The sequence below is a fragment of the Charadrius vociferus genome, unplaced genomic scaffold (assembly GCF_000708025.1).
Source record: "Charadrius vociferus isolate BGI_N301 unplaced genomic scaffold, ASM70802v2 scaffold186, whole genome shotgun sequence".
NCBI lineage: Eukaryota > Metazoa > Chordata > Aves > Charadriiformes > Charadriidae > Charadrius > Charadrius vociferus.
In genome coordinates, this window is record NW_009648793.1 from 1,427,170 (window position 1) to 1,454,848 (window position 27,679).

Consider the following 27,679-nt stretch of genomic DNA (forward strand, 5'->3'; position numbering starts at 1 on the left):
TTTCCCCCAAAAAATAGATGCTTGGAGAAATATAAAGAAAAATTGTGCAGATGGTTTTTTTTATATATATATATATATATACACACATATATATAAAAGAGAATATTTTGAATGACAGAAGGGTACTTTATTCCCAGAAACATCAAATTTACTATAACAGCAGCATGTTATTTAGCAGCTATATGTTCAGTTTTCTTGTGAGTAAAGCAATAAATAACTCCTATGCATACAGTAGTTTTCAAGATGGAACAGACAGAATATCACAACATACCTCAATAAGTTCATTGCTCCAAATGCTGGCATCCATTTTTAAACTCCGGACCTTTGAATCTCTTGGTCCTAAAGATCTGTGCTGTCCTGAAAATCCAAGAGTATTTTTACTTAATAAAGCACTTAAACTAGGTTTCTCTTCTGCTTAAAAAAAAAAATAAATTAATGAAGACAGATTTATTCTAATTGCTTTTTTAAAAAAGGGTGGGTTTAATATTTCAATATAAAATAAAAGCACCAAACTCCCTCTAAATTTAAAAAAAGCAAACACGTGGATTGTATTTGATAGTAATGAGTAAACAAAGTACGCTGCCTGGTGGAGAATACAATTGGGATGGTTTGTTTTGAAAGCCTAGAGTTATAAACTATTTCCCTGAATCTACTGCTTAAGCACATATTTAAAAATAAAACATGAGAGAACTAGATTTTTGCAATATCTAAAAAAGCTATCCCTATTGGCAGTAAAATATGCCCTGATGTAACAGAATTAATACCCCAAATTTATACACTAAAAATTGTTATCCTTTGGCATCCAGCCTCGCAAAAGCCAGCCATTTCCCACAAAGTGCTAGTGTGTCTTAATTTCCACTAATTGTGAAGGATTATTCATCTGAGGGAAACCAATCACCTTACAGACCTGTCATTTATGCACGGAAGTGCTTTAGAATAAGGATGACCTTGCTATTAAAAAAAAAAAAAAAGTTATGTTTAGTTTTTGTTTGTCAAAACTTTCACAATGATGGCACTGTAAAAATGAAAAAAGCCAATTCAAGGACATACACAGATATGCAAATATGACATTTTGTAGAACCCACACAGCCTGTCATTAATTACTCTACCTGCACACTTCTTACAAATGACAACACAGAGATTGATGGATGCCCAGTCAGGACTGGGAGCTTTACAGTCAGCGCAGCTCCTGTTGGACTCATTGAACCAAATCTTCTCAGCTACTTCATAATCAGACAGAGTTTCTGCTATCGATTGCTGCAGTGCTTCAATCCAGTCTTGTTTCTCTCTTTCCGACTCTGCTGTAAAGCTGAAACAATTGACTTTTCTGTGTTATTGATCTTTATTTTAAAGCCCAATTAAACATAGTCTGTAGTCTCTCTTATTTATTACATTTACACCCAAAATGACAGTCAGAAAATCTTCCTCTACACAGATATAAATACTAAGATGGAATGTATTATTTTGTATTTTTTGTCAATGAAAACTCCCTCTGTTTTTGTGCTCGGTTTTCAACAAAACCATTACTAACATGTGCTACGTGGCTTTTGTAATGTCCAAGTTACATTACTGAGTTACTTTCAGTCTTTTTGTGTTACTATACACCAAACCTAAAGCCTGAACTTTAACAAAAGCATGGAACGACCCATGGAAACGCAAAGACTTACTGAGGAGTAACAGAGTTGCTAACTACAACATCCAAAAAATGCTTTTCATTTAAATTGATCTTTTTGAAATATATAAATAATAATAATAGGCAAATACCAACATGGTGATGGCTGAGAGAAACTCAAAGAATTAGCTATCTACCATTTAGCCACAGATTCAAATCACTGATCAAGATTAATTTACCTGCTACTCTAGTCAACTGAGAATGAAAGGAAATTCTTTGCTAGCGTTTAGCAAGCCCAGGAGAACAAAGTGATTTCTTCTTCTCCTGCATTACTGAAATTTCATTTAAGAAACACTACAGCACTTAACAAAAGGCTTTATTAGCATATACCTTTTTTTTCTTAAACATCCTTACAAGTCACAGCATCAGCCAAAGTGAAACATTCTACCGATTTCAATGGAGGATTTCTACAAAGCATGGCACATGATTGATTCTTTTCAAATAAAATGCTTTTTATTAAATGGATGCAACGTTATTTCACTACTGCAGTTTATTATTCTTTAAGATGGAGTCAAGTTGTTAAAGTGACTTTTTTTTTTTCTGCCCTGGCACAGAATGAACAAAGGCGGATAAATAAAAATATGAATTTATGGGCCTAGGATGCCTAGTCAGGGAGGTAACAGATGAAGCACACAGCTAAACAAAGGAAAGAAAATCCTTGTGCTTTTTTTAAAAAAAATGCTGAGCATTCTTAATAAAAACATTTCCTTTTCATCCAAACTAGATAAATCATTGTAGTATGAAACAAGCATTTCTTTAGTGCATTAGCTATTTGCATATGTTGTAATGTAAATATTAAAGTTCTCACCTAAAGCTTTTATAAGGAGTAATTATTTCAAAAGATTGCTTTGCAGTCCGATCCACTTGTTTTACGTTTGCCACATTCATAGGGATTAAAGTGATACCAAATCCTGTCTTAAAATCCTACAGAAAAGACAGCAAGAGTTCAGGGTTTTATCATTCAAGAATCAAATATGCGCAGAATAATTAAGTCAAAAAAATCCAAGGTCAGTAATACACATTTTGGCCACAACATGCAAACTCCTAATTCATTAATGGATAAATAAACCTATACTAAATTTTGTCCAAACACTATGCTTCTAATTGCTAGAATGACCTTACTTGATTGTTAGTAGGAGAAAACAAATGCACACTGTAACTATTAATGAAGGAAAAAAAGGTTAAATAACAGATTGCATTAAGATGTGGACCCAAAACTGTGGAATCATCTAGCTTAAATTACGCTTTAGTGACTAAATAATGTTTATACATCTAAATCATTCTCATTGACAGCAGTTTTGCGTGCTTTTAAACAGACTGTTTTAACAAAATAAAGTATATTCTGTATAAAATTATTTCTTAAATCTTTGGTTGCTCGTGCTTCTGATGTATTACATGAACTAAACATGTCAAATATGTCTGAAAAAAGTCCTATACAGCAGCTAAAATAGACAAAGGGTTATCTATGACTCAATTATTAGAAATGCTAAACATTTTTGCCTTAAACCAAGAGAAATTATCCCCCCCTGCCCCCCGAACGATGTACTTAAAATAAAAATCAACCTTACATTAACACAGTTGGGTAATAAAATGTTTAGTAAGCTCTTGTGAGGCTCTCTCAAATGCATGCATTTTGGAAACAGGCACATATGTTATTTCTGATCTATTTAGAACACCATCAGTATCTCCTCCTTAAACTGATTTAGATGTTCATCTAATGGTAGTCAGTTCCACAAGTTAATTTCTGGGAATATTAGCATACTTCTTGGAAAAGTAACTGCATCAGAAACAAAAACAAACTACGTCAACCAAGCAAAAAGCCAAACCCACATATCTTGCCATCTGCAGGATGTTCACTAAGTTAATTTTCACATAACAAGTAGTTGGGTACACGCTGATAAAAATAAGAGCACTGGAGGGGAAAAGCGTCAGAGTTACCTGCCTGTGCAGAGGGGATTGTTATTCTAGTAAATACATATTTAAACCTGCATCACTGACAAGTTTCTCTTCATAAGATTTTCAAATTTTGTGAGCATTAAAGCTCACATGGAGAAGATACTTCACAACACTCTTTTTCACTTCATTCCCCTATTTCAGGCACAGCCAAATAAAAATATTATTTTAGCCATGATTGATAAGGCTAAATCTGACATAAAACACACATATGGGTCTATGCACAAGTGGAAGTACTAATTATATCACATGAGGCATTGAAGAGAATTATGCCCCAAAAGGTATTATAGTTCCCATTTTAAAATGAGATTTTTAAAATGCCATCATTTCCAGTAATTAAACATAGTGTGGTATTGGTCAGCAAATGTTTCCTTGCCAGACTGCTTATTAAGAATTTTTTTTTTTTTTTTTAACCTTCCATTAGCTTTGACAGTAACAGTGTGGAACCCAGGTACGGATTTCAGCACAAACCCTCATAAAAAGTAGTAACTTCTCAACAAATTACCTCCTCATCTAATATATTTTTTGATATATTGGACATGGACAGTGGGGTTGAATGTACCCTCAGCAAGTTTGCCAACGATACCAAGCTGTTTGGTGAGGTAGACATGCTGGAGTGGAGGGATGCCATCCAGAGGGACCTGGACAGGCTGGAGAGGTGGGCCCAAGACAGCCTCATGTAGTTCAACAAGGCCAAGGGCAAGGTCCTACATCTGGGTCGGGGCAATCCCAAGCACAAACACAGGCTCGGCAATGAATGGCATCAAAATGCATCAAAAGAACTGTGGCCAGCAGGTCAAGGGAGGTGATTCTGCCCCTCTACTCCACCCTTGTGAGATCCCACCTGGAGCACCATGTCCAGCTCTGGAGTCCCCAACATAAGAAGGACATGGACCTGCTGGAGCACGTCCCGAGGAGAGCCACGAGGATGATCTGAGGGCTGGAGCACCTCTCCTGTGAGGAGAGGCTGAGAGAGTTGGGGCTGTTCAGCCTGGAGAAGAAAAGGCTCCGGGGAGATCTTATTGCGGCCTTCCAGTACCTAAAGGGGGCCTACAGGAGAGCTGGGGAAGGACTTTTTACTAGGGCATGTAGTACACAGGACGAGGGGGAATGGATATAAACTGGAAGAGGGCAGGACTTAGATTCAGCATTAGGAAGAAGTTTTCACTCTGAGGGTTGTAAGGCACTGGAACAGGTTGCCCACAGAGGTTGTTGAGGCCCCATCCCTGGAGGTGTTCAAGGCCAGGCTGGATGTGGCCTTGGGCAACCTGGTCTAGTCTAGGGAAGTGTCCCTGCCCGTGGCAGGGGGGTTGGAACTCAATGATCTTCAAGGTCCTTTCTAACCTAAACCATTCTATGATTCTGTGATTTCTACCTTTTTTCTCCCCTCATATCCTGTAACTTAGACATGTTTATCCTCCTGCCTCATCTTCAGTGCCCACCTCATTGTCTCCTATAAATCAATGGTTTTCATGCTGACACATCTGCCTTAGAAGAGAGCAGAGTTCTGTGAAGCCTTCACAGTCCCTAACTCATCCTCACAGATCAGTTCTATGGGAAAGGAGTGGGCAAAACAATGTCTTTTTGAGTATGAACTTGACAGCATGCTCTGTAGCAGTGAAGCATTTTTAAAGTCAGACATCACCAGTGAGAAAAACAGAAGCATGAAATACAGTGTAAAAAAAAATAATTGAGGATACAGAAATACTGTATTTTTATTTCTATTAGCAGCAGCATCTTAAACCTTCCAACCTAAACCATTCTATGATTCTATGAAATCAAATGAGCAAAATAAAAAAAAACCAACACACCAACCTACAAACTTTAACTTTCTAGAATTAAGTGGTTTGCATTTCTGAGATGTAAACTGGATACAGGTTTCATTTGTTGGATTCAATTATTTCAAATAATTGGCCTTAAGAAGTCCTGATTTTTAAAGGGCAGGTAATGAGACAATTCTTGTACCTGAACAACAGTGCAATGAATTATTTGTTTATTAAATAACAACTGAATGACTGCCAGAAGCCATGGTTAATAGGAGTTCAATATACTCTGAAGTCCAGATTAGAGTTTACTGTAGGTAAATGATGAGTAATGAAGATGACTGAAATAATAATTACCATACTGAGCCAGATCAAAAGTTCACCTAGTACACTTCCCTTTAAGCACTTGCTACTGGCAACTGTCATAAAAAGAATGTAAATAAGAAACGGTATATTCTCATCTTCCCAAATAAGCTTCCAGCAATCTAAGGACTTCCAGCTCACAAAGTCCCTGGGTAAACAGTTGCAGCAAAGCCATCCTACTTGCTAATCACTGACAGCCACATCCTCAAGGAATTCAAACAAATTTGTGCTTTGAGACCTCCACAGCATCCTACTTCATAAATTTCCCAAACGCTAATTGTGCAAAAAAGTAGTTCCTTTTGTGCGTGTATGCTAGTTTTTTTTTTCCTGATAACTGAGAATTTAATTACATTAGAGAAAAGAAACAGTATGTAAACTTTATTCATCTACCTATTCCATACTATTCCTTCCTGAAAAATCTCTATCCTGCATTTCCTTCCATCTCTTCTTTTTCATGCCTTCAAACAGCTAAGCTGTACCCACTTTCCTTGGAGCAAAAAGGCAGCAGGCTGCATGGAAGCACCCTGTAGGCCAAAGATGACACACATTTATGGCTGTGAAGACAGACACCAAACTTTGTTGTACTGAACTTAACAATGCAGAACTAAGAAAGCATTCTAGAAATGAAATGCATTAATTTGAAAGTCTTTACCTTTAGCTGGAGCACCAGCCCTCCAAAATTTGCACATGTACCCCACGTATGAACAATCCCACTGAACAGAGAATAACTACTATCATGTCTAAAATTCAGCAAGTGCGTAGGAACTTGCAGTGCTGAATTTCAGTGTGAGGAATGTCAGAAAGGTTAAGAAATTAGAAGTGAGAAATATACTTTTCAGAACTGAAATTAACCAATTTTGTTGCTACATTAGAGTGAAGTTATTTCTGTAGTGGTCCAAACAAACTCTTTATAGTAACTGTACAACACTTGGCATAAACCAGGTTTTGTGAACGACAGGTACACTGGAATCTAATTTTCAAGGTTCAGAATTATATGCTTTCAGGAGTGCAGTCTTGTTCTCTCCTTCAGAAACCGAAGTGGGAATTGGTACAGGGAAGAAAGAAATGCTCCACTTCGAAAGATAAATTCATTCACTTCGAGTGCACAAGAGTACAATAGGGCCATTCAAGCACTATACAAAATGTACTGACAGCAAGACCAAGCAGTATCTTTTCAGAATAAGAATTGTCTCGCTTCTACAGACTGAAAGCTCATTGTTTCAGATAGATTAAACTGTGTTAGACTTTCTGAAAAACAAAGAAAAGTTTAAGAAGATTCAAAAATGCATAGAGAAAGCTGAGAGTTGTTTGTTTTGGTTTTTTTAAAAAATATAGATATGTCTTAAATTACTATATTTACACCAGCTTAATTTGAAGAAAGCTTGAAAAATGCGTTGACAATAAGAGCTTTTTTAAAAAAACCTACAAATTCTTTACAAATAAAATAATAGATCAAAAGTATTCACTAAACAACGTAGTTAACTGAAGACTAAAAAGACTAATATTGGAAAGTAGTTAACTATGAGATGAGTACTGGCTTTCTGGTAAGATGTTGTTCCTTCCTGAAGGAGGAATGATTATAACGTGTGAGTCTTGCTGTCATCATTACCCGCGTCTGAAAAAGACATAACCTATGAAAACCTGTCATCTGTATATAAACTGTGAAATTATATAACTTTTTTTTTTTTAAACATACCTTTAACGTCTATCTATAAAGCGTTTATCAGTGGACAAAATTGCTACCCTGAGACAGGTTTTACCAACCTTTCTTCCATTCTATTCTGGACCAAATTCAAGCAGCTTCAAAATTAGTCTCATACCTTTTCCAATACATCACCATTTTTTACAGACAGAAATAAACACCAAGGTTAAGGAAAACTTAAGGACATGTATGAATAAAATCATGCAGCTACATCTAAACAAGTGCAATTTTCATAGTTGCTGAACACATAACTTTTGGTACATTGTCTTAAAAAGACAGGCCCAGGCATATTTCTCTATGGAATCCTTAAACAAATCTGTAATTAGAGGCTGAATCTTGTGGCTCTCAGTTAATGAACAGATCTTCTCTACAAAACTACCCTTCTTCTCCCTGGAAAGTATAATACTTTTTCTTTCTTTTTATTTTTCTCCTTCCATTCAGTCTTGCACTAGTAACATTTGGGCTAGCATTCTTGTTGGTTTGGTCAAACCAAAATTCAGATGAACACAGAAGTTCTAGAGCTACTGCTTGTCTTCCTCAGCTCCTCAACTTCCTCAACTGCCTTAGCAGTTATAATAATGTATTTGGATGTGCTGCCTTTAATGAATTTAACATCACTTCCACAATATATAAAGGTGATTAAAAAAAACAAAGAAAACACAACAACAAAAACTTGCTGCAGGAAAACACCTTGGAAAAACCCAACCACAATTTTAAGTTTATTTCCAAGAATTTGGGGTAAGGGTAAACCACAAATTTTATTTTAAAGGTTAACTAACTCTATTCACATTAGAAATATCAGTCCATATTTTTATCTCAGTTTTTTTTTCCTGGAGAACTAAGGGGATAACGGCAACAGCAGAGAAAAAGGAAAATTGCTGCCATGATTTCAAGAGAACATGTTTCTACATAGGCACACACAGGCACATACATATATATGTAAATATATATTTGTAGTGGATTTTGAAGTACAGAATTCTAGAACTCTGAAGTACAGTAGTAGTATGGGTGTCTGCCAGGAGCACAGCACTTTCTGAATCTGCTTCGTCACCTGGGTATTCTCACTGCACATCAGTTTCCTTCCTGTGAATTAAGAGCTCACAATCCCTTTCCTTTTTTTTTTTGTCTTTGGCTGTCTGATCTAGAGATCATGCAGTATTCAAGGGTGTTTGCATGCACACACACATATATTATAAGACTCTAGTAATGTTAAGCATTAGATAATACAACAAGAAGAATATACTACATATATATACACACATATGTGTGCATTTATACATGCACACATGCTTTTTTTTAAATATTCATCTTTCTTACCATTCTACCACTAATTTACAAAGGGCCCATCCATATTTCTTACACTACTCTTGTCCTATTGCCTATACACAGAAGTTTCTTCACCTTTAATCACAATATCTCTGATCAGAATTCCAAAATACGGCCTTACACATTTCCTTGAATTTAACTTTGCTATTTGCAATAGGTCTTTAGGTTTACATTGGGGAAACTTCACAAAGTGTGTGACAATTAGACTAAGACTTATTTCTGAAAGATCTGAGAATTCCCTTAACAACTGTACGTGACGTAGACTTTCCCTTCATTCTAGCCCCATGGCATTTGATTCCCTTCAAACAACCAAATTATTCCAGAGAGATTGAAAGCCAGTAACTAGAATCCTTCAGATAAAGCAATCATAGTTTCTCTCCTCTCTTCCTTAATTGGAGGTATGTATTTCAGCCTTTCCAGCTATTAAGGCAGGCTAATTTCTGCGACAGAAAGGTGGGGAAAAAATTCTTTTCATGTTAATGAAAAATTAAGATATATTTATGTATTAGAGTTTGAGAAACAGTGACTAGTAATGCAGAAATTGCTTTGATGATACTAATTCTTCTCCACAAATTTATATTGATTTCCTCTCCTTTTAAACTACACTTAGGCTTAGCCTCCCCAGTTACCTTTCATCAGGTTTTTCAAATCTTTAGAGACTTACGTCCCTCATCACAGCCTCAAGTCTTTTAATATAGATTTTAGGCGATAGTTACATATCACGGATTGGAATAAAAACTGCCACGAGTAAAGACATATGTACTTTCTCTTACAGTCTTCCTAATGAGGCCTCAAAATGAAACTGCAGTGAAGCATATAGTATATAATTACACACACACAAAAAAATGATGTTAAAAGAACATGCAGTTTGCTGACTCAAGCCCTGATGAGCAAGGAGATGCTAGAATTCAAATTGTTTGTGCATGTTAACTCTGTAGCTTCGTGCTCATCTATTATGATATGTGGGTTAGTCAAATCATCAATTTTAGGTTGTTAACTTAGCTAAGCAAAATTCCTGCATCCCACAATAGAACCACTTGAAAATGACTCGAGCTATTGTTTGAGGGGGTGTTGCCTAATGAGAAGCTCAAGCTCAACATGAGCCGACAACACGCACTCACAGCCAAGAAAGCCAACTGGGCTGCAGCAAAAGAAGCGTGGCCAGCAGGTCGAGGGAGGTGATTCTGCCCCTCTACTCTGCTCTCGTGAGACCCCTCCTGGAATACTGCATCCAGCTCTGGGGTGCCCAACATAAGAAGGGCATGGACCTGTTGGAGTGAGTCCAAAGGAAAGCCACAAAGATGGGAGAGCCACAAAGATGATCAGAGGGCTGGAGCACCTCTCCTATGAAAACAGGCTGAGAGAGTTGGGGTTGTTCAGGCTGGAGAAGAGAAGGCTCCAGGGAACCCTTATAGCAGCTATCCAGTACCTAAAGAGGGCCTACAGAAAAGATTGGCAGGGATTCTTGATCAGGGAGTGGAGTGATAGGACCAGGGGTAACTGTTTTAAACTGAAAGAGGGTAGACTTAGATTACATATTAGGAAGAAATTCTTTACTGTGAGGGTGGTGAGACACTGGAACAGGTTGCCCAGAAGTTGTGTATGCCCCATCCCTGGAGGTGTTCAAGGCCATGTTGGATGGGGCTTTCAGCAACCTTGTCTAGTGGGAGGTGTCCCTGCCCATGGCAGGAGGGTTGGAACTAGATGATCTTTAAGGTCTGTTCCACCTCAAAGCATTCCGTGATTCTGATTCTATGATTATTGCAAAACATTTTGTAATGACAACCTGAGATCCATAGTTTTGGAGATTAAAAAGAAGGAAGAGATCAAAAGGTGAGAAGGGCCACTTAGGCTCTAGTCAGAGCCATGCAGCAGGCTTGTTTGCAGTAAAGTGTATTGGACATGCTACTGGAGCACAACCTGCTTCACACCACTCTGCATCATTACATTACAAAGAAATCTAGTACAAATACTTTGTGATGAAAGCCAACACATAAGAAGTGGAGACAACTAAGATTTGTTTCAAAAATGCATTCCTGACCAACACTCTAAGGTAGTTACAACCTTAGATGTTACTTTTAATATAAGTTACAAAAGTCTATATTCGCTTATTACAGAAGTAATTCATAATCATCACTTCAGCAGCTATGTGTGTATATTTTGCAGAATCAATACAATTCTAAATCACTTGATTATGCACCATCAGGCCCATGCCTTGATTGTTGTATGGGATGGACCTAGAACACAGGAAGATGAAAGCCCTCTTCCTGTATAGGCTGCAAAATACAAAAAAAGGAGGATCACATAATTAAAGTGACTGAATACTATCCTGTAGAGTTAGCTCTTATCTTTGCCTTTGCCAATTTCTACTCAGTGTATATCAAAAGCCTTAGCATACAGTCATTTCACTGTACATTTTTTATTTTCTAATACCTGACTTAGTGCTCTAGGGTTTGAGTTGCAGAACTGCTGAGCAACTGCAACTTCAGCCAAGACCCATGAAAGTAGTATTTTGAGTAGGTATAGTCTGACATAAAACTGTTCCCTCCCAACCCCCCATAAAAGACTGAGAAAACAGAGAATGCAAAATATATGGATATTTGAATCATTCGTTCTGTTTCTCGGAACTGTGTGGTCATATGGAGGAGGCAATCATGTTCCTTTACCTAACAGGAACTGATGAAAAAATAAATTAATCATTGTTCCTCAAATAGCCAACCACAGCAATTACTGATCATTTCCTCACAGAACAATTTCTTTACTGGCAAATGATTCTTTCTGTAAGGCACTTTTCGACAGCGTGAAATAAAAAGGCACAGGTTAATCCATGAAAATAAACTAAAATTATCAAATAGTTACCAAGTAAACAATGCACTGACTGAGGTAGTGATCCTGTGGAAGAAAATAGCATATTTTAGTGTCTACTGCACAATATTAAATTGCATAGATTTAACTGGATGAAATTAAGGTTTTAGAAATAAGCCCCATTTTCCCATGTTTAGAGAGGGTACATGAATCTGTAATTGTGGTGATGTTATTTCACACAGATCGTCTTTGAATTTTCACAGGTTTTTAGCTAAGTTTTCCCCCCAAATGAAGTTTAGATAATGACAGGAGCATCTGTCTCCCTACATAAGCCCAAGTAAGTTTTCCCTCTATATAGATGCTTGGCTTTCATCAAATTCAACATAACAGCAGCCACTGAATACCTTAGATCTTAACAAGATTTAAGGAACGTAAGTCAGAGGAGAAGACATGGACGCTAAGTTTCCCCACTCCCCTCCTCTCTAGTCCCAGAAGGAAAGGCATTAGTGTATGGTCACAGTGAATTAAAACAAAGCAGTCAATGAAACAGATGTTCAGGGACAACAACTACAAACAAATACATACATATATAAATTAATCGCTTCAATTTCTTAGTCCTCAAAAATGAAGCAAGAAGATGACAACAGAGAAGACAGGAAAAGTTTTAATTCCAAATATTCACAAGTTTCTCACTTGTGCAGAAACATGCTGAAATGGAAGGGGGGGAGAGGGGGGAATCCATGCTGCAACCATGCCTTGCTATTACAAGTAATTTGTATGCATGCCATTTAGTGACGGTCCAATAACCTTTTCGTTATTTCTGAAACAATTTGTGTGAGCTGTTGCATCAATGCAAGGAATTGAATTCTACATAAAGTTGTACATTTTAAGACAAAGCAATTTAAAGCTATTACTGGAAAGTAGAGTTCATGACTTAAAGGTACTATAGTCATTTGCATTGCTGCTTTAGAAAAATACTGAAAGGTCTGAATTCTTCAACTATTCTACAATTCAGAGTTCAGCTGAGGTACAGAAAGTGGGAAATCAGACCATACTCCATTCTGCATGCACATGCTTTCTTTTTCTTGTCACTCAATATACTAGGAAAGCAACAGCCTCACATCTGAGGCACACAAGACAGAACCAAGCATCAAAAGCAAGCCGGTAACACTGCTTACAAAGCCTGCCTTGCTATCTTCCCAAATACCATAGCAGGTATCAAGCAAAGAAAGCAACAAAACTGCTCTCTTTGTTACCAACCCCACACTCCCATGTGAAAGACAAGTGCAGACAAAGCTCACATTTGAACAATTATGGTGACTCCCTTCCAGCAGGGCTCCTCTGCAGCATGGAGGCTCATCCAGAAATCAGCATCTTATTATCTAGAGAGGCTGAAGCAACTGCAGCCTCCCTGGGCTATGGTCTTTAATTTTGCCGTTTCATGAAACATCATGAGATGACATAAAGATAGTGCAGCTAAATAAACACTTAAGTAAAATTTAAAGCCTGTCATCAGCAAGTGTAACCTACATTCAAGGCTTTCGCCTTTATTCTTATTCCAGTGGCCATATATAACATTGCCTCATAATAAATGAGACAATCATGTTCCTTAAGAAACACAACTCATAACACATGGAAATTCATTCCATGTCAGAGTTCATTTCTTGCTGCTTGCTTCACACATTTTCATCCTAAAGAGATGTCAGTTTAACATATATGAAATCTGTAACTACCTGGAAATTCCTCAATCTTCCTCACTTTCATTCTTTGATCCCTTCCACCTGCCTACAACTTTTTTTTTCCATCTAGCTGAAACAGGTATCCCTATAGCCACCATCTCAAACTCACACATAATTTTAAACACTTCCCTATAATGAGCACCCAGAGCATCTCTTGTTGATAAAAGGGCATTTTTAAACATAGCTATTACTATTGAAATTTTAAGTAGCCATCTGGACTCTTCTTTGGAATTGCTTCACAAATCTTCCAAAAAGGGTTCCAGTTATCAAGACTGTTCTCTGGAGACCAGAAGGATCCATGTATTTTAAAAGCACCACATACAGTTACGGTTTTCTGAATTCACATCTTTATAATTTTCTTGCTGAAGCTCTACTTACACACCAAAGATCTTGTTATAATATTCATAGTCCTGACAAACTGCTAACAGCGTGTTTGAACTCCTAGAGGAAGGACAGATTGTGAACTTTTTCATGATATTTTAAAATCTAGAACGGTGGTTATGCAAAATTGATGAACCTTTTTATAGACCTTTTTGTACAGTTGTCACTGTACAACAGAAAAAACTAGTACGATACCCCCACTGGCACAGATCCCCTAATGGACCAAGAAAATCTCCAAATAATGGAGTTCCTGCTTTCCTCCAAATTTACCTGTGGAGATAAACAATTATGACATCGACCAGTAAAAAGTATCATTGACCAAGCACAATGCTTTTACTTACTGACTGCAGTCAAGTTCTAAGACAATTAGTCCTCACTGTCTATATAGAAACTTTCTTTTATTTCCTACCCCCCAATTTGGTACAATAAAATTTAGTTCTATGACATTATATTTCACAAGTGAAAGTAATCCACAATTTCTCCTTCATTAAGTATTAGCAAAATAACATTTCCTGATAGAGAAAGTTTTCCAAAGCTTTTTGTAGTCACAAATCTAATCTCCAAGCAATCTGCCAAATTCAAAATATTTTCAAAGGACAATTACTGTCAAAAAGAGGAGGGGAGAGGGAAAATGTTTCAACACTTCTTTAATTGCCATCCAAATAGGATTAACTATGATGGATATTTTCACATCTTTAAAAAAAAAAAGCTTCTATCACTTTATGAATACCCTAAATTCCAAACATACCCCATTTTATCATAGGTGGATCACTATGGGATTTCCCTGCTGATGTTAATAAAACCAACAGTTCACATTTCTGAGCCTATCAACTGGAATAGTCCTTCTGAGATGAAGCAAATTGCAACAAAACACACACACACACACAAAAAATCTTATTAGGAGTATTTTAATGAAATATGGAGAGCTCTGAATTGTGCTAACAGTACTTCTTCCAGCTAGGGAGATTTTAGACACAGAGCCACGAAGAGAAAAGTTGCACTTTAACTAGTGACATTATGATCTTCAATTTAAGAGAAAAGAAAATAAGCTAAGGAAAGCATAGACCCAACACAAAAGCTTTTGGTCAGATGGTATAAATTCTCACCTGTTTAAGAAATACTCAATCTAGCAGAAAGGAGACATTAAACCCCACCAAATTTCAGATTTGCTTAAAATTTGAAATTCAGAATCTTTTGAAATATCTGAACCCAAATAGCAAAGTCAATTTCATTTTTATAAAAGACATAAATACATCTTTAGTAGAAGAACTATATTTTGAGTGTGTGCATGCATGCACAATAATTTTGAAGAATGTGCCTTCGACTCCATGCAGGTACAGACATTTTCTAGAAACCAGTATAAAGCAGCAACTTCCCACTACCGCCTAGAATCAGAAACCTCAGGAGACCAAGCTATGATTTGTGAATTCTTCCCACTTCTGTAATAACTATTCTACAACAGTGAAGGGACAGCAGCACCCACAGTTTTGCCATACATTGTTCTGTGCCTGGACCAAGAGCGGGCTGATACCATGACAACAGCAATGCTTTTTGATAAGCTTTTGATAAGCAGGAATCTTTCCTAACCCAGTCAGTCATTTCAGCTTTCCCTCTCCTGGGAAGACATCCTCCTTGCATTTAGTTCAACCAAAAATAGAATGCGTTTTTTTGTTTGGTTGGTTTTGTTTGGTCCATTTTGTTTTTAAAGAAAATATATTCTTTGGCTGGCTTTAGATTCACACATACTAGTTTGTCTTTATGAGACAAAAATGATGGAAACAGCTGATGAATACACAGAAAATATTTTGATTTTTCATAAAGCAAAATCACTAATGAACATACATACAGGTACTTCTTAGCAGCTATTCCCTTTCATCTTTGCCTAGGCTTTTTGTCATGAGGGTAACGATTCCACATAAAGAAAAGACTGTTAGTATAAAAGTAAATATGTAAAAGAGAGTTTCACATGAGTGCAGTTTACGAATAAGCAATCTACTTTCCACCACTTCAATACTGAAATAGCTTGAGTATTAAATGCTTATAGAGTTTACTAAAATCCTAGTAAATCCATCATAAATAATTTCTATTATGAGTTAATATAAAAGACATTGCCATTAGTTTTTAGCAATTTTTTAAAATTTTGATTGTACAATGATCATAGCTAAGAAGGGCAATCATCACAGCTACACAATCTAACCAAAGGCATTCGCAGTTCAAAGAATAACTCCAGGCAATTACAGAGAAGCTATTCATATCTTATATGTGATAAGTCAAAAGTTAAACCAGGGTCTAGCTCTAAAACATCTGCACTACCCTCACGTTTCAAGATTGGTTCTAGAACTTATATAGCCTTACTGAACCAAAATGCCTTTGTCTTAATTAACACTGTCTAAATTTTCATGAATATCCGTCTTCCAAAAATCAAAAGTTATGAGCTAGAAGCACTTTACGTAAAAATTAAGTAAATTCAGGCTCGCAATGAAATTATTTTCTGCTAATGAGAAACACAGGCTAACATCTAACAGAAAAATAAACTTTTTGTACAAATACAGAACTACCACACTCTAAAGAAAATACTATGACAAATTAAAAGTTAAAAAAACACACACCAACCCTTAAAAAAACTCCACAACATAGTCCTCTCAACCTTCTAACCTTCATATCCTGTGTTATTAACAGAGAGCGAGATGGTAGAAAGAACACTAAAAAGTACATGATCTTTAACAAGTTATCTCCATTTACCACTTCTACATTTATCTTCTGTTTGTTTCACTGACCTTCCCGTTGTCACACAATGAACAAAACAGGAAGATCTGGTAGGACCCAGAATAAGCTACAGACACACGGCTCCCTTGTAGCTTAATGATTCCACCTGTCTCCTGAATTCTTTTCAATTCTCAGGTCTCTCACTCCCATCCATCTCCTTACACAAGAAAGAAATGAATCTTGCTCATTTGAATTTAATGAGAGACTGAAAAAGCAAAAGTTGCCAACAGCAATGTTAACTCTGTTTCAGAGCACATTCTTGTGGTGGAGCAACAGGTCCTGATCACTACTTAAACTGTTATTCTAACATCATAAATAAACTGTGATTAATGTAGCAATAGAAGCTTAACTTTCACATTTTGCAAGTTTACACATTTGTTTCCTCAATGTTCTATTAGAACAGCCTTCAAAATCATGCAAGAATAAAAAATAAAAATATTTGGAAGCATACAGATATTACTATGTTCAGGTAAGTCGAGATGCCTTAGAAATCAGAGATTAGTAAAGAACAGCACCTACAGTGGCAATTTGTTCCTGGAAAGAGACAAAAAAAAGTGAAGCACTGATTTACAGGCTGATCTAACAGCAACATCCTGACCTAGACAGGAGCAAACTGAACACATTTCATGTCACAACAAAGCACAGCTATGAAAAAGGTGTTCTGGCGCACAACTGAAGGTATGCAGGTGTATCCCATCACATGGAAGCTGCATCAAAATTTCAAAGGCTTGATCAAGGTAACACTGTAAAAGAAAATCTCACAAACAGTAAAATTGAACTAGAATTATAAAATCACTCCATTTCAGGATATTCAGAAACGCAGCAGCAGCATTTTGTACCAATTGCAGGTGAGGAGGCTTTTAACACGCTACAATGATTTCTGAGAACAGAAAAATCTTCCAAAAAAATCCTTCTATATTAGCAAGAATGGGCAGCTGCAAGCTGCAAACACTGAAGTTAGAAGAAGGTATATTTTCCCAGAACGATGATGCCATTTAAGAAACTAGGACGAACAAGAATTCAGGAATGCAACAAAATACTGAACTAAAAATGAAAAACTGGCAACTCTGACATTAATGGCAAAGCTCCAACTGACATTCACAGAGCTCGAGATTCACCCCAGGTATCTGTGTTTACATCCTACAAGCAACAGCTTTCCTTTAACCTCCCTGTATATACTGAAAATGCATCTTTTAAGTTTTCCATTTAGAAGGACAGGCAGCTAGAACAAAATCTGCACAGGCCTCAAGGTTAATTCTAAAATACATCTGCCTGCAGCATAGGAGAATGAAATTTAGGTCTGCGGATGAAAGACCTGCACAATTAGAAGACCTGAACAGCCAGCACCACAGAATCGTGCAGAACTGTGATGAGATAACATCTTCTGGTTTTGTACCTACAGTGCACTCCATTAACCTTTATTTTTAATTCTCCCTGTAAAACTCCAGTACAGCTCCATCTGCATATACTGAGATGTTTCTGATATTCCATACCTCATCAATGAGAGAAGGATGAAGAAATACAGCCTCCAAAACAGAGCTTTGTGTAGATGTAATCCTTTTATTTCCTCATTAGCATATACTGCTGAGAACACCAATAAAGACACACAGGTTTCACATCTAAACTGCTAATTGTACATATTTACCATAAGCAAGTGCAAGTACCAAAAATCATCCTCAAATCAGGCTTATAAGTTTTACCAACTGCACACCGGCATTAAATAAAACAGAAAAGACGACGCAAGTTATGTATCATCCTGTTTTAGCTGTAGAAGGAAAGTGAGAAACCCCTAAATACCTACGCACAGGAATGATTACAGAGCTCACAGAAAACACACAGAGCAACAGCTGATGTATTTATTCAGGGTGAAATAAGCCCTTTCTAGATAAGTCATATCTACCTGTAGATGTATGGTACCCTCTGCTGCATGGTTGGTTTGTTTGAAACAAAATGAGACAAAAGATGCTAGAACCCCCCTCGCTTCTCTTTGTGAAAAACAGAGGTGCAAGGTGAAACAAACCAACCAACCTGGACGTCAGAATCCATCTCCTACCCGGGCATCAGTGATGACCAGTCAGCACTGTCTCCTTCTCTTCTCTTATGGCTACTCAGGACTAATGAATTTTGCCTTGATCAGTTTCTCAACTTTCGTTATGACCCCCATCTCCTGGCTCATCAGTTTTCTTGCAGCCCAGTAAATTGGCAGTTGCTCAGTTCCTTCAGGGGAGAGAAGCGAGAGTCAATTGTAATAATGGGCTGCAATTACTCCTGTGTTGCAGGAACTGAGCTGCTGACTGCTGTCGTTTTATCTGCCTTTGAACTTCTTTATGACCTGATGGCAAGGAATTACAGCCCCCGGCTGGAAAAAAACATCACACCTCTCATCATCACACAACGTCCTGCAGAGCCTCTCTAACGAGTGCCAGACAAGGCCAATTGTGGAACAGGAAGCAGTATACAAACCCATATTAATTATACTCATACAGCCACACTGCTTCAAGAACCTTTTTTAAACCTCACTCGCATATCCCTAACACAGCTCTGCCTACTGGACTTAAGACTGTAGACATGTATAAACATGAAAAAATACAGCACAGGGGATACAGGCTCCTCTCTGCCTAGATGCAGAGTATAGAAAGCCACAGGATTTGAAAACATTACACGGAACAAGACAGAGACAATAATTTTGCCATAATCAAAATGCATCATATCCAATGGAGAGCAGTATTTTTTTTTTAATAGACTAACTCACCTTAAACAAAGAAATGGGCACCATCTGTAACACTCAATTAAATATTAGATATCAGAATCCTGAAAAGAATTGGTAAAGTCAATAATAAAGTGTTTATCTTCATAAGTAAAACACAGCTGTCAGCCATTGCCTTCTTAGGCTCAACATTTTTATCAAAGCAATTTTTATTGGAAACACTGCAGAAGTACAACATAAAGGTCCCCAAAAGAAAGAAAGAAACAAACAAAAGTTGTTTGAAATGCTCAAAACATTCTAATGTCACTAGGCCTCACCTGAAATACAAACAAGATTATTTCAACCTTTTATTTCCTGAATTTTTGCTTTCCATCTTCTCTGTTACTAAGCAGAATATATTTTCCTTCTCAACCACTGTCCAGGCACGTTCATATGGTCCTCCAGATGACCACCGCCAATTGTTTTGGCAGCCTTCCACCTTAAGTGAGGGTAACAAAGCTTGACTTTTGCTAGAATTCGGTGCATGTAACATTTTTCAAACGTTTCTTTAAAAGTGTTAGATATCCATCAATCATTCTAGTGGATCTCTGGGGGGGAACCTCACCCACATGCCGAGATGGAAATAACTTCTGAGTAAAGTTTTCTAGAAATATCTATAAGATACTGATTTTAATGAATGAGTTTTAAAATTTACCATCTCTAGCAAGATATTATTTTGCATGCAAAATATTTAAGATGGAGAATTTCATTTAATAACAATGGCATTGAAGTGCTTCATGAGGCAATAATTCAGTTTGAGTTGATTAAGTTCAAATTTGTTGGCCTAGCAATTTATTAACCAGGGACAGAAATTATTGCTGAGAAAGCACACTGGGGTATTCCCCACATTCTTACTGTGCTCTAAATCATAAGTTCCCTTCCTTTTGCTGTAAGGATGGTTCATTTATTCATAATACAGTTTGTAGATATAAGATAGTGGAGTAAAAAAATTGGCACTTTGTTATTATCTGAACAATGCCATACTGCTCCAAACAACATAAAGAAACCAGCACAAATGAAAAGCAGTTTCTTCAAGGTCCAAAAGACTGAAGTGCCACTTAAGTAACAATAATATTAAAGTTCTTGGTATTTTAAGGAACTTCTTTGTAATGCTTATTTTAAACCGTTCACTTTGCATAACTGATGAAAACTCAAATGGCCTAATTATTCTAGTTGTCCAATAGCAATTCCGACCTTTCTCTCAACTGCCAGTAAAGATACTGTTTGCATTTCCAGTGCACACTGTGCAGAAGACAACAGTTCTGGAGCAAGAGTCCACTGTTTGATAGATTGTTTGTAACAAAAAAGGTGGATGGTAAAAGAGTATGAAGGAAAAATAAAGGAGGGGGGGTGAGACTACAAATTCTGGGCTTATTAAACAAATTCCAATGGTCCTTACCCTGATGAACTCCGACAGAGATCCAAGTGAGACCGCCCAACCTTGAAAACCATTATGAAGTAATACCAGAAATCCATGAATGCCAAAACAGTTTTCTTTATGAACACTGTGCTTTTCCTGCTTGTTCAGCTACTGCAAGCTAAATGCATTATGATCAATCACCTGCTTTTAAGAGCTTGGGGTTCTAGACATTACAGTGTCAGTTACAAGGCACATTAATGAATTGCAGGCATACACTTTGGTCTCCTGCTAGTGCATGCTAATCCATTTTATTTAGTATTGCAACCAAGGAGAACATTTTAATCATCATAATGTGACTGCCAGTGCTCATCTGATCATACTCATCATAGATTAGGCAAATCCTGAAGTCTTCAAGAATATTGCTTTTCCACTTCAGACACGACAAAAAGAATAGTCTCACCTCTCTGCTGAAGTTGAGCTTTCACAGAAGGATATCCATACAACTTAGCTCTTTATTATATAGGCAATGTACTAAAAAGAATTAAATCCTTTTGTAACATTACTTGTCTGAGCTCTGCCACACCAATTAAAGATTAAATTCATAAACTGCATTTAGTTAACTGAGTTGTAACATTTCAAAATTGGCAAGTCGATAACAGAAGATATATGCTAAATAATTAAAAATTTCCAATGGCATATCATGGTACTTTTAACTAACTAGGAAATGGAATTCACATACACTATCATAAACACATGTTCGCACCTATCTTTAAGTTTGTGGAGTGAACACTTCAGTGAGGATATGCTGTCTACACTGCCTAAGAAATGCTCTGCTCTTTGCTGTTGTAACAGCTTTGTAACTTTACATAGATATTAATATTTCAGCTATCCTAAATACCTGAAGTAAAGGATACAGGCTGAGGAAAAAAAGTAACCAGTGTTGCCACTGGTATGTTTAAAGTCACTTCTGTCGTAAACATGGCAAATGCGTACAAGTAACAGGTAGAAAGAAATGTGTTTTACATTGCCCTCAATTTAAAGGAGAAAAAGCAAACCAAAGCTACTGAGTAGTTTTTCAGCATGCCTCCTTATGAGAGCTGATATGTTTACAATTAAACAGGAATCAACTAGGTACAAAATAATGTTCTAGCTGCATTTAATTCCACAGAATATTGAGCTATTGAAAGAAGAGAGATCTAACTATTCTTGACAAATACTCCTTTTTTTTTTTTTCAGTTTCATTGTTATCTCAAACGTTCTTCTTCCACATATTAAAAAAAGAAAACACTCCATTATTTAAGTGTATATATACATATATACGCACACACACATTATACAATCTTTCAGGCTCAGTGAATGCAGAAATAACTTGCTCATGTGATTTAAAATAAATAAATAAATGCTGACCTGGTCTACCATTAGAAATGAAAGTACACATAATGATGTTCTGCTTCCTATATTTAGGACTTTTGATCCAATAGATTATTTTACCATGGGATTTGAAGCCAAGCTAGTAGTTCTTAAATGCAAGTAACATGTATAGTGATGGTTAATGCTTTCAGATAATTCCAGTACTCTTTGAGCAAAACGATTTCCCCAATACTGCATTAATAGTGATATAACCTTATGACAACTAGATCTAAAACCTCCTTCAGTTGTTTACGCATGTGCTGTGCCACTCTGTAAAATCTTTTTTCTTCATAGTAATAAAAAAAATCCTACTTTTCTTTACTGATAATTTTTACATGATCAAGGTAGCTGCCTGTATGCATATTAGTCATCCAGAAAGCTTGACTGAGCATTACTGAGAAGCTGATAACTGTAATTTCTTTCTTCCTTCCGTACCCTCCACCCCAAATCAAATTAATCACAAAGGTTTTGATCATTGTGGAAGCATTAGGCTTTCTATCATGTTTCAGGATTGCTTTGGGTGTACTCACATCTCAATGAGATCTTATTAGCATAAAAACAAATGAACAAGAAAAATAAAATCCTCAGAGCCAATGTTTAATTGCACGTAGAAAAGTTTAATGTTAACTTTTTAATTTTTCTTTGAAAGAACTCCTGTTTATGCCCTTCTCCATGTTCTTTAATCATATCTTCAACAAGCTACAACAAGCTTTTTTACAGAATTCAAGTTATTTCCTGTTTAGTTGTTTCTGAAGTCATGCACAGCAATTGATCTTTGCCATGGTTTTGAGTTGGAAGATTGGAATGCATTTCTTACCAAGGAACTGCTGAAAAATTAGGAATATGACCTTAATCTATCATCCCAGTTACAGCCTGATACAAACAACGGCATTTAAAAGAGGCTGGGTCACTTGCTTTCACTTCAAGTCACCAATGTATCTTAAACAAAAACTTCTTCTGTCACTTCCACCTATTTAAAGCATTCCAGACCAGGTTCATTCATATGTTTGTAAACACATTTGACCATAGTCCTTACAAGCAAGCAGGTAGAGATCACTTTCTTTAGAGAGCTTACCAGTTATTATTACAAATAACAGCTTATCACCACACAATCTCCAAAAGGACCAATGTTCTTGGGGCAGGGATGATGGGGATAGGGGAGACTGGGAACACAACGACACAGACGACACTGTTTCTTGTTTTCTCATTCTCAATAATTACACCTTCCACTGCCCCATCCTAGTGCGTATCAGTCACTTCTCTCTCCTCTCACCACCTATCAACTATCTGAAAGGTCTTCCCATTCCTCCTCCCACTTTATCAGTTGCTTTGCTCAGAGTTCCTCATTAGACCTCAAGATCTTCTAAGCAACTATTTTTCTTTCTACGCAACTTACATTCAACTCCTCTCCCCAACTCTCCTTCCATATAGCTGTTGCCATCATGTTGGACTCATTTCATATTCACAAATATTATCAGGATAATACAATGAAAAACCTAAATACATTAAAAAAGGCTTTCTCATGCTGCTTTAGCATGACAGACAATCATTACTACTCATCTTCAGGACTTCATTTAACAACTGTTCTCTGTTCACCTTCCATTGTTAGACACTTTCTACTGTACTTAATAGATCCTTTACTTTTTTTATTAAGGGTTTCTCTTTCTCATCCATCATGTTCATGATTATTAATCAGGATTACATTTTCTCCAGGGAAAAACATAACATTTCCTAATGAGCAATCCCCTTGCAGAGGATCATTATAAATTCCCATTGCTATATACCAGAAAGTCACAGACTTCCAAGTCTGCCGTGAATACCAACCACATCGTATCTAGCACTGTATTTCAGAGAATCATAGAATGGTTTGGGGTGGAAGGAACCATTTAAAGATCATACAGTCCAACCCACCTGCATTGACAGGGGCATCTTTCACTAGATCAGATTGCTCAAAGCACTCCTCTTTAAGCCTTTGTTTCTTGAGAGATAAGAACACATCTCGTTTCCTACGCGCACAGATACATGCACGCATCCGTTCCACTTCCCTCCACTGACATGCACATCACATCCTCTCTTTCACAATGCCAATCTCAAGCATCATCTTTGACATGTCCTTTCATGTATCCCCTTATCTGTTCTTGACACTATCATAGAATGGTTTGAGGTGGAATGGACCTTAAAGATCATCTAGTTCCAGCCCCCTTGCCATGGGCAGGGACACCTCCCACTAGAACAGGTTACTCAAAGCCCCATCCAACATGGTCGTGAACACCTCCAGGGATGTAGCATACACATTCCCCGTGCAATCCGGTTCATTGCCTTACCACCCTCAGAGTAAAGAATTTCTACCTAATATCTAGTCTGAATCTACCCTCTTTCAGTTTAAAACCATCCTATTGCTATACTCCCTGATAAAAAGCCCCTGCCAATCTTTCCTGCAGGCCCCGTTTATGTACTGGAACACCGCTATAAGGTCTCCCCGGAGCCTCCTCTTCTCCAGGATGAACAATCCCAACTCTCTCAGCCTGTCCTCACAGGAGAGGTGCTCCAGCCCTCTGATCACCTTTGTGGCTCTTCCGTGGACTCGCTCCAACAGGTCCATGTCCTTCTTATGTTGGGGACTCCAGAACTGGATGCAGTACTCCAGGAGGGGTCTCACGAGAGCAGAGTAGAGGGGCAGAATCACCTCCCCTGGCCTGCTGGCCACGCTTCTTTTGATGCGGCCCAGGATGCAGTTGGCTTTCTGGGCTGACAGCACACATGGGTGGGTAATGATGCTTCTCATTCACCAACACCCCCAAGTACTTCTCCGCAAGGCTGCTCTTAACCCATTCTCGACTCAGCCTGCATATGCGCATGGGATTGCCCTGACCCACATACAGGACCTTGCACTTGGTCTTGTTGAACTTCACAAGGTTCACATGGGCCCACCTCTCAAGCCTGTCCAGGTCCCTCTGGATGGCATCCTTTTTCTTCAGTGCATTGACTGCTTCACACAGCTTGTTGGCAAAGTTGCCGAGGGTGCACTCAATCCCACTGTCTGTGTCACTGACAAAGATGGTAAACAGCACCAGTTCTGGTACCAACCCCTGAGGAACGCCACTCATCACTGGTTTCTACTTGGACGTTGAGCTGCTGACCGCAACTCTTTGAGTCCAACCATCCAGCCAATTCCACATGCACGAAGTGGTGCACCTGTCAAGTACACGTCTCTCCAATTTAGAGACAAGGATGTCTTGCAGGACAGTGTCAAATGCTTTGCACAAGTCCAGGTAGACAATGATTATCATACCCTTTGCCATCTTCTACTTGTTTAATATAACTTCCTGTAATATATCTTTTGATATTGTCCAGTTTTGCTTTAAATTAGCAGGAGATAGAAAATTAAAATTACCAGGCACTCTCTTACTGGTTCACTCAACATGAATAAACATTTCCATCTGTCACAGAGCAAATCTTTTCAATCTTCAACAAAATAAAAAAACGTCTGAAATCAATAAGAGCATTGAGCCAAAATGAAACAAGAGGTTTTTTATAAGAAATGGATACTATTGCTGGTACATAACAGAGAGAATACTCATCACTATTCAAGCTTTAACTTGTAGTCATGCATGGAGGAAAAGAGTCACAAATAATTATGGCACACAGCCATACATACCATTTCCCAGTCTTCATATTTGGCAAATTTCCCTCAAATATCCAAGGTAAATACATCTATTTCAGAACCACCCAAAGCAGTAACAAAGAGGATCCTGAATTCTCTTTATCAAAGCCAAATTCTAGTGCAAACTCTGTGACACCTAGGCCCTCCCTGACCTCAGATACCAGTGAATCTTAAATACACCCTAACGAAGGGAGTATATTCTAGCAGATCATGCAAGCATCTGTCAGAGCCCTTCTGATGGTCACAGAGGGGAGGTTATCACTGGCACCACCACCGCAGACTGACATTTCAAGCCAATGTTTGAGCTGTCATGAAGGATCAGATGACATGTTTTTATTTAAGCACGAATGATTTTGAAATAGAAATGGGAATTTCAGCAAGTTGCAGGTTGAACAAATTGATTCTGTACAATCTATTTTTCACTTCTGCTCCAGCTAGGAAGTTTAAGAAATTCGCACTACATGGAGAGTCAAAGAAATTGATGGTTTCATACGAGCACTATATCACTGCCAGAAGCTCAAGCTAAACCAATCACTTTTTAACTAGAAATGGGCCTGAGACATGATGTTCTGATCTCAATCTGAACTTCACGAAGTTCATGGTGGTTATGTTTGGATTTGGCATTTGGCTTAGGATCTTCTCCTCTTTTAACAAAGAAGAAAAATCTTTTAAAGTAACAGTGGACTGTCCTCTATCAAGTTTAATAGAAATCAATGAATCAGCTTGATCCGATCTCATTTCAACATTGTAAGAAGTCTAAATGGGTGTCTTTTAGCACTGCAGTTATAATAAACCCCTCTAAGTCTCTCTGGGAGTCGTTCTAGTATGAAAGTGAATTCCAATATGAACAGGATTTGAGGGCATCCCTGGACATATTTGCCTGGTAATTACTGGCTAAAGTGCAAACTTGAGTTGGGGAAAGATTTTTAGAACAACAGAGCCCTCTAATGGCTTAATGCTGTATTACTGGGTTTTCCTTCAGTGCTGCAGTAAAAAGAATTCGGTTTTCAACTTGAAAATAAAACACGAGGTACAGAGAGAAGAATTACAGACTATGAAAGCTTAAAGACAGAAGCTATTTCTTCTGATTCCCAAGTACCCAGAAATTGCATAAATAAAGAGACATTGTTCAAATGGAGGATGCAAAAAGAAACCTCCTAGGATCATTTGATATTTTTGGTTTTAAGTAAATAAGCTTTGGGAAGAAGCTGGTTTTGCACTATTGTTGTTAATATCCATACACACAGAAGGAGCTGACAGGTTGGCAGCATGTCTAACCTTCATTCTGTTTCAGGGCTTGACTTCGGTTGGCTTTCTGCTACACTACAGTCAGTGATCTCTGCAGAGCATCCATGTAGTAGGAGGGAATAATCACCCAGTAGAAAGGAAGTATAAGGGTGCGCTTTCGTGATCAGCAAAAGCAAATCTGAAATCAATGACGCTGAAAGGGCAGAGCTGATACAACTTACCATACAGCCACACAAGCAATAGAACTAACACACATGTACACACACAAAATAATAATTAACAAAGCCCTTTAAGAAAATGAATTGATGGGGGGCGGGGCACATTTAGATTATTTTAGATAATCATAATCTGCACCCTGAAAACATGTAACAGAGCAGTCAAAAACCCTTCAACAGTGAATGGGTCTGGAACAGTTTTGTATCAACATACACGGTCAGAAAAACTGACTCAACATAGTGGGCAGAGCTGGGAGTGCCCTGTATGACTAGAGAAAGATCAAAGGACTACTTGAGACAAGAAAGATGCTCCCAATGGTTATATGCAGGTAGAGTAAGAAAGGAAGAAAGCAAAAACTGGGTGCCTGGTGTGGAGACTCTCAGGAGGGACATAGCTAGTTTCGAATGAACTATCGTTCTGGAAGAGAAATTCCTCCACAAGTCTGTATACCTCATTGGAGCATTACATTTTTCCCTTAGTCAAGAAGCTTAGAACATCCATAAGGGAGCATTCATAGAATCATAGAATAACTGAGGTTGGAAGGGACCTTTAAGATCATCAAGTC

At 37.6% G+C, this 27,679-nt stretch overlaps 1 protein-coding gene across 1 annotated transcript in view; it reads right to left on the bottom strand.

The window, feature by feature from the left end:
- Window positions 1-27,679, bottom strand: part of ARAP2 (ArfGAP with RhoGAP domain, ankyrin repeat and PH domain 2) — a 136,528-nt gene that overhangs the window by 78,896 nt on the left and 29,953 nt on the right. Inside the window, exons 9-11 of the mRNA XM_009886812.1 lie at window positions 2,481-2,596; window positions 1,110-1,309; window positions 272-357 (exon numbers count right to left, since the gene is read on the bottom strand). Of these exons, the coding sequence (XP_009885114.1) occupies window positions 272-357; window positions 1,110-1,309; window positions 2,481-2,596 (402 nt within the window). The remainder of the gene's footprint in view (window positions 1-271; window positions 358-1,109; window positions 1,310-2,480; window positions 2,597-27,679) is intronic.